Source organism: Oryx dammah, unplaced genomic scaffold (genome assembly GCF_014754425.2).
Source record: "Oryx dammah isolate SB20612 unplaced genomic scaffold, SCBI_Odam_1.1 HiC_scaffold_2, whole genome shotgun sequence".
Taxonomy (NCBI): Eukaryota; Metazoa; Chordata; class Mammalia; order Artiodactyla; family Bovidae; genus Oryx; species Oryx dammah.
The window spans coordinates 173,490,966-173,498,944 of record NW_024070186.1 but is presented as its reverse complement, the minus strand read 5'-3'; the positions used below and the strand labels follow the sequence as shown (position 1 = coordinate 173,498,944).

General features: G+C 40.1%; 1 protein-coding gene across 1 annotated transcript; it reads left to right on the top strand.

The window, feature by feature from the left end:
• ARL6IP1 (ADP ribosylation factor like GTPase 6 interacting protein 1) lies at positions 1 to 7,542 on the top strand. Its single transcript, XM_040256999.1, has 6 exons — positions 1 to 259; positions 1,906 to 2,039; positions 2,492 to 2,611; positions 4,824 to 4,941; positions 5,536 to 5,620; positions 6,043 to 7,542. The coding sequence occupies exons 1-6, from the start codon at positions 224 to 226 to the stop codon at positions 6,159 to 6,161; spliced, it is 612 nt and encodes a 203-aa protein (XP_040112933.1). The 5' UTR covers positions 1 to 223; the 3' UTR covers positions 6,162 to 7,542.
• Positions 7,543 to 7,979: the final 437 nt, after the last annotated feature.

The following is a 7,979-nucleotide window of genomic DNA, read 5'->3' as shown; positions in this document are numbered from 1 at the left end:
GGTTTCAAGTCATGCGCTGGGCAGCGGTTGGTTCGACCTGTTCAAGCTTGATCTCGATTTGTCCAATGAGGAACGAGCTTCGCAGGGTCTGTCGGGAAAGGCCGCCGGCTTATATAAGCGGGCTGCGGGGCGTATCCTCGCGCCCGGGGTGCGGTGAGGGAGTCTGTGGGCGATTTGACTTGGTTGCGTCCTGTGCTCGCTGAGACGGCACACCTCGAGAACTATGGCGGAAGGAGATAATCGCAGCACCAATCTGCTGGTGAGTCCCTGCGGCTAGTCGCCAGAGGACCGAGTGGAGCCTCCGGACTTCGGTGTGCTCCGTGGGACTGAGCTGCGGCCTTGTTCTTACCACCCACGGCGGGTCCGGCCCTCCTCTCCCTTCCTTGGTGTAGGCAATGACGCTTGCCCTTTTGGCTTCTTGGTTAACCTCTGCTTGGCAGTGACTATTCGTGGCGTCTCCTAACACCCCTTGGGGAAGGTGCGCGATGGAGCGAGGAGGGCGCGTGATCATTCACTGCGAATAGAGGAGGAAGCTGGAGAAGGGGGCTGTGACCAGTCTGGGTTGCAGTCAGTGGCAGAGGGCCGTCGAGCGCTTTTGGGGCCCAGCCTCCAGCCGTATCTGTGTCTCCCCTTCCTTGATCTTAACCAGAATGTCCCTTCGCCCTTTACCCTAATGCTTGGGCAGGAGTGGAGGGTCAAAGGGCTCTTCCCGAGCGTTTCTGTTAGAGCCTGGCACGGCTTAAAACGGCAGGGAGGCTTCGAGCTCACGGCTGGAAAATGGAGGTGGGATCCAGCTGGAAGGACAATGGGAGGTTCCTGGCGTTTGTCTGGAACTTGTAAGTCTGGGAGGGGGTGTCACAGGACTATTTTAGAGTAAGCAGGGGTCGAAGGGAACTGCAGTGAGCTTGTATCAAAGGCAGACAATTATAACCTCAGCCCGAATGGGGTGCCATTGCTGTCTCCGAAACTTAGCTTACATGCAAGGAAAAAAACCAACCAAACAACAACAACAAAAAATCAACTTGAAGGTTTTTTGCCACATTAGCTCATCTGAGAAGTCTGCTTAGCTCATCTGAGAAGTCTACTTGCAGCTGATTGTCAGATTTGCAGAGAAATTTGAAATCTAACCAAAGCATCCTGATAAGTGTAAGGAGCATTTTATTGAGATATATTGGGCTTAATATTAATAAGTCTTTTATAATTCGGTGAAAGCACAGTAGTTTTCCTTACTTGTGCAAGTGATGCCAATATATAGATGATTCCAGTACACAAAGAGCCATTTTGGAAATTGAATGCTGTTCAGGGAGAGGCTTTCCTCATGTATTCAGGAGTAGGGGGTTAAATGAATGAAATGATGAAAGAACAGATTGATTGTAACAACCTGAAATGAGCAAACTTCAAGTGATCTTATTTTATACTTGGGGCAGTGCCACTTAGCAGTGCATAGTGAAGTGAAGTCTCTCAGTTGTGTCCGACTGTTTGCCACCCCATGGACGGAGTAGCCTGCACCAGGCTACTCCATCCATGGGATTTTCTAGGCAAGAGTACTGGAATGGGTTGCCATTTCCTTCTTCAGGGAATCTTCCCGACCCAGGGATCGAACCCAGGTCTCCCCCATTGTAGACAGATGATTTACCGTCTGAGCCACCAGGGAAGCCTACAGCTAGCAGTGCATGGCTTTGGGAGAATAACCATTCTGAACTCACTTTAATTGTAAATGAGTCTGATTATCCCTATCTTAAGGGGTCTTATAAGGATTATGTTACATAACCCCAGTGCTTGGGCTTGGAAAGTGACCGTTACATGATAATTTTCCCCCCATTGATTTCTGACTTTGGTATCTCCAGGAGTCACAGAAATGTTGAGATTAGTAAAATGATTGCTTTAAACGTTGCTCATATGTAGGCTGCAGAGACTGCAAGTCTGGAAGAGCAGCTGCAAGGATGGGGAGAAGTGATGCTGATGGCAGATAAAATCCTCCGATGGGAAAGAGCCTGGTTTCCACCTGCCATCATGGGTGTGGTTTCTTTGGTATTTCTGTAAGTGAGCTATTAAATTACAATAAATTTATGCTTGTTACTAATAATGGTTCAGGTTTCATTTATGGAAGTGCCTGAAGTCTTGTAATTTTAAAATCTGTAAAAAGTGCCTTTCCTTAGAGCCATCTGCCTGGTTTTCAGAATCCATAGTACTATGTAAACTCAGTAACCGGTGCAGTGAAATAAATCTGTGGCTCAAACTTAGGACTGTTTACACTCCTAGAAGGTGTTGAGGACCCCAAAGGGCTTTTGCCTCTTGATGTTTACGTTAACCATTATGGCTGGGATGTCATCATGACACAAAACTGGAAAATCACTTGTGAGAAAATGAGAATAGGAAGGGCAGATAACATCTTTTGAGAACCAAAGGACTAACTGAATAAACATCTTCAGCTAGCACTAATAAAGACCATATTTTTCTAACCTTTGTTACTTTTTTTTTTTTTAAACAGGACTATCTACTATCTAGATCCATCTGTTCTATCTGGTGTTTCCTGTTTTGTTATGTTTTTGTGCTTGGCTGACTACCTTGTTCCCATTCTAGCACCTAGAATTTTTGGCTCCAATAAATGGTAGGTGGCATAATGATGTCGCATTCAAATTTCTGAGAAGTTACGAACCTGATAACTGTGACTAGGGTGCTGTAATCACACACAGAGAGCTGCCTTAATTAACAGCTAGGGATTAGACTTACTGTTTGATGTAAAGAATTTTTTCGCTGATTCACATATAAATCGTGAATTTCCAGTACTTATATCTCCATAGTTCTTTTATACTCTAGCATTTATTTTGACTTTTTTCTTTCTAGACCTTTTTATTGAAGTGAGGCTTTTTTCGGTAATGATTTTTCAGTGATTGCAGAAGTCATAATGAGCTTTCCAGAAAAGTAGTATGTCTACTTTACATTTTTTACCATTGATATTTAAGATAATACTAATTTCATAAATAACATGAATAATTGAAAACAGTAAACATAGTTTTTTTTTTTTTGCCTGTTTATTTGGCAACTGTTTATTGCATGTCTACTTTTATGTTGCGTGCACTCTTCTGGGTGCTGTGAAGTATTTTGATTTTTAAGATTGATCTTGTGTTTCAGGCTAAGACATTGAGGCAGTGCACTATGGTTAGCAAAAGTGCTTAAGAATAGATTCAAGCTTATACAGAAGTGGGTTGTTTATTTCATTTATACAATTGTTTGAACGAGTTACTTATGGGTTCCCAAGATAAGGTTAAGTGGCTTTGGATCCTGTTAAAGTATTGCTTAACTTTCCTCTGGGATGTTGGATTCCTCACTTTTGATCCAAATAGTGAACAAAACTAGATAGAGGAATGGGATTGTTTTTCTCCTGGATGTTTTTCTCCCTTGGTTGTTTATTTTAATTTGATTAGTGATCTACTTGTGCCTATAGTTTTTTGTTCTCCTGATTAAAAATAAATGATAAAAGTAATTCTGTAAAAATAATTTTAAATGTAGGAATTGATTAAATTATGGGATAAGTAAGCATGTTTGTTTGTATGAACATGTTTCTATCATATCAGAATGGTTCGTGTTAGGAAATGTTCTCTGAATTGTTTTTTGTGTGCAGTAATGAATTATGCTGCTGTTTGGGAGCCAAATTCTGTTTTTGTTTTTTATTTTTAAACTTTATTTTTAATTTATTTGGCTGTGCCCACTCTTTGTTGTGGGATGTGGGATCTAGTTTGCTGACCAGGGATCAAACCTGGGCCCCCTGCATTTGGGAGCTCAGAGTCTTAACCGCTGGACCACCGAGGAAGTCCCTGGGGGCAAGTTTGTGACACTGCAGTGTGACAATTTAACAGACTCGACCTCATACCCTGATTTTATTAGCCAGATAACATTCTAATCTGCTAATTCTTAAGTCCTGGAGAAAATATTTCAACACAGGAAGTTTCTTGGTAGTTGGTACGTTATCACTGACGCAGTTTTGTTTTTTGACCTTTATGAGGAAGGAAGAACACTGTCGCATAGCCACAGTCCAGCCTTGGCTGTGGGCAGCATCTGAATGTCTGCTTATAAGAAGGTCCAGGGCTCCGCAGAAGGCCTTCTACTGTATCTGTCACTGCAGATTTACAAGGACAAGGACTAGCGGAGAGAAAGCAACACACCCCAGCATAGGGCTTACTTTTTATATCAGTCATTATGTCTGTGTAGCAGAGACAGTACAAAGACAATTATTTAAAAAAAATCAGAACCTAAAATACATTATAAATGAAAATGGACTTTTTTGGAGTATCTTTTTGTATTCTTATTGCTGTTTTGTTTGTGATTTGTGATTGGATTGAACTGTTCGTGGCTGCTTTGGCATCAAATGTATGAAGCCTGGTTGAGGTGCTTTGAATGCCAGTAGTTACTGTTGGTAGAAATGTCACATCCTCCTCAAAATAGTGGGACTCTGGTGGCCACAACTCAGGATTCACTGGGATCTGCCAAATGATATAGGAAGTTTGGGGGTTTTTTTTGTTTTTGTCTTTTGTCTGCTTTTTGGCCATGCTGCATAGCTGTGGGATTTTAGTTCCCTGACCAGGGATTGCACCTGGGCCCTCAGAAGTTAGAGCTTGGAGTCCTAATCCACTGGACCAAAAGGGAATTCCCAAAAGAGTCTTAAAGGTTCAAGAGCTCTTTTAAAAAAAAAAAAAAAAGATAATGGTGCATTGTATTCTTTAGATTTTCTTTGGAAAGTAGCTTTTGAAATTTGAGAGGATGGTATACTTCTGTTTAATATTTAGATTTGTCTATAGTAAAGAGGAAAATTCTTTTTCTAGGACCACCGAGCAACAGCAAAGATTCCATGAAATTTGCAGCAATCTAGTAAAAACTCGACGCAGAGCTGTGGGCTGGTGGAAACGCCTCTTTACACTAAAGGAGGAAAAGCCTAAAATGGTACTTTTTTGGTTTTGACTTATTTAAGTAGAGCAACATTTTAAGATTGTGTCAGATTTTACTTCATCATAGTCTGAAGCCTTTCTTTTTTACTCTAGTTGTAGTTGGATGTTTATCATTGTGTGTTGGTTTAACTCCTCTGAGTACATTAATAAATATTTATCTGTATCAGTTATACTGAAAGTTAAATTTACATTTTGCATTTAATTTTTCATTGTAGAATGAATTTTTCTGGTTCTTTTTACTTACTGAAATAAATATAAAAGGTACATCTCTTTTCTCTTAGTTTCACTTGAGGTTACTATGTGAAGTTATCAATTGTGGAAGTAGTGTAATTTATATTCTAAACTACTTAATTTACATATAGAATTACAGTTATTTTAGGAGAGAATATATCTAAATTCTGTGAAGTAGACCTAGGGAGTTTTCTGTAGGTTTTATATAATATATAGATGCTAAATATTTTTAAAGAAAAATGAGAATAAAAACTGAGTTATTTTCCAACCTTTGAAACACCCTCCTAAAAAGTTTCAGTTCTTAGTCTGTTCTGAGGAGTTGATAAGTTCTTGTTATTTTCGTTATTTTCATTATTAGTACTTCATGACCATGATCATTTCTCTTGCTGCGGTTGCTTGGGTGGGACAGCAAGTCCACAACCTCCTTCTCACCTACCTGATAGGTAAGTCTCTGGGAAAGGACTGCAGGCATGTCCTAGCCAGTTTAACTGGAATTTAGTAAACCATATGTTCCTGCTCATTGAGTTCAGGCAGTGATTAAGGAACTGTGTGAACATAGAAAGATGACTAAAAGCTGGGTCCTTGTTTTCAGTGAGTTTGTGGTCTTATCAGAAGTAAGACAAAGAATTGATAACCAAGGTAGAAAGTATTGTGCACAAGGTAAAAATAGGCTGTGTGTGTTACCTGAGGTTGGGAGGTGTGAGGGCAGACGCTTCTGGGATAAATGTCATTGGGAATAATGGATATCATGTTACTTCTTCCCATTAGAGTGTGTCCTAGTCTGAGGAACTAGCTTCTGTAAAATGTTATAGTCTTTAGAAAGTTAATTGCTGTGTTTGTAACTTTTTTTTTTCTTTACTTTAAGTGACTTTCTTACTTTTACTTCCTGGACTGAACCAACATGGGATCATTTCGAAATACATTGGAATGGCCAAAAGAGAGATAAACAAGCTTCTCAAACAAAAAGAAAAGAAAAATGAATAAAGCATTCGCTTTATTCAGTGTGATTAATGGAGTATACATTGTCCTTGGGAACAGTGTCTGTTATGCTGTTTGGATACTAAAATGTTACAGAAGTAGCTCTGCTGTCCCTCACTCTGCCCTTAGTACAAATTCTGACTTGCTAAGCGAGGCTTTTTGCCCAGTGTCTTCATGGGTGTGTTTTTAGCAGCTGCCCTTATATGGACAACTCTTTCTTCAGTTCCTCATCTTGATTTTTTGTCACCCAGGGTTAACTGAACTCTTACTTTTAAAATAACATAGTGGTGAACTTCACCCTTTAGTACAGGTAACAGTGACTTGGGATAACTGTTCAAGTTGATCTTTTTTTAGCTGGATACAGGATAGTGGTCTGTGGCTTCAGGAAGCTTATTCCATCGTCTGCTTCCATGGTCTGCTAAAAAAACTGGCTTCATGAATATAGACCAAGTTTACCACTTCTGATGAAGAGACCAATTAAGATTCATTCCTCATTCTGTTTTGGTAGTGTGGGAGAAGCAGCCTCATGGAATAAGATGAAACTAATTCCATGCCTTAGCATGTGTTTTCTCCTTTGTGCAGAATTTAGCAGTTTGTAGGAAACATTGATCCTTCTTCCCAAATGGGGAACCTGATAGGAACTTTTAGAACTCTTGTTCCCTTGCACTTAAACTTGAAGTTAGTACATCCTTAAAGGCTTTTTAGTAGCAGGCTTACACAAGTTGGTATTTAGGACTTTTAAATTTCAGATTTTCAGTTAATTGGAACTAAAGTCCATAATAGGTTAAGAGTCATGTCTATGATCTTCACTCCAAGACCAGCCAATAAAGGACAAAAGTCTTCCTGTGTTGAGTCAAGATTCATTTCAGTAGAAAATAGCCTTATCCTACTAATTTTTCAAGAGCAGAATAAGCCTTTACAGATAAGTCTGAAGAGTCTCCTTTTATGGTAACACTGGCTGCTTTTGGTCCCAATAGATGGAGTAGTTGAAATCTGTAGGAATGGACCTCTGAGGGCTGGAAATGTGACATATTTGGGAACAATTCTTAAACTGATTAGCTGTAATATAGTTTTGTGAATTTATTGCACTGATGCTGTGAAACCTGGACCTTGTGGTATATCAGTCCCTAAATAGTGTTATTTTCTCCCCTGCAATATTGCTGTAAACAGTGGCACCATGTAGCATGTTTGACTTTTTTAAAAATGTTCCGTATACAACCTACAAACTACCATAATTTACGTGTTTGCTAATTGTATATAAGCTTGTCTTCTGTCCAGATTTTTTGTGTGAATGTGTGTTCTACCAATTAACTACTTTAGCAGTTTTAATCCTGTATTATTTCTTCTACTTTGTTAAAAGGGGAATAAATAAAAAAGCTGGAATCCCTCCTTGTGTCCTTTCTTTATAGCTTAACCAATACAGTGTTTCCATGATTGGATTTACATACCCAGTTAATGAACTACCCTGGGTGATCATTCCACTGCTGTAAGGGGCTCTTTGGATTTCCCAGGAGGCACAGTGGTAAAGAATCTGCCTGCAAATGCAGGAGATGCTGGAGAAGCCATCCCTGTGTTGGGAAGATCCCTTGGAGGAGGAAATGGTGACCCATTCTTGCCTGGGAAGCCCCATGGACAGAGGAGCCTGGTGGGCTGCAGTCTGTGGGGTCCCAAAGAGTTGGAGATGATTTAGCAATGGAGCTATTGCACAAGGTGCTCTTTAAGAACAGAATGAACTAAAAGGTTTAAATTCTTTGAGTAAACATCCAGGCACCACCCTAGATGGAAAAGGAGGTAAAATGAATAAATGATGGCCAAAGGTGGTAT

What these genes read in the sequence shown, in the direction of transcription:
- ARL6IP1 (XM_040256999.1), top strand. Translation starts at nt 224, where the DNA reads ATGGCGGAAGGAGATAATCGCAGCACCAATCTGCTG. An exon ending in ATCGCAGCACCAATCTGCTG is followed by an intron (nt 260 to 1,905) that starts GTGAGTCCCTGC and finishes GCTCATATGTAG; the next exon opens with GCTGCAGAGACTGCAAGTCT. An exon ending in ATTTTTGGCTCCAATAAATG is followed by an intron (nt 2,612 to 4,823) that starts GTAGGTGGCATA and finishes TTCTTTTTCTAG; the next exon opens with GACCACCGAGCAACAGCAAA.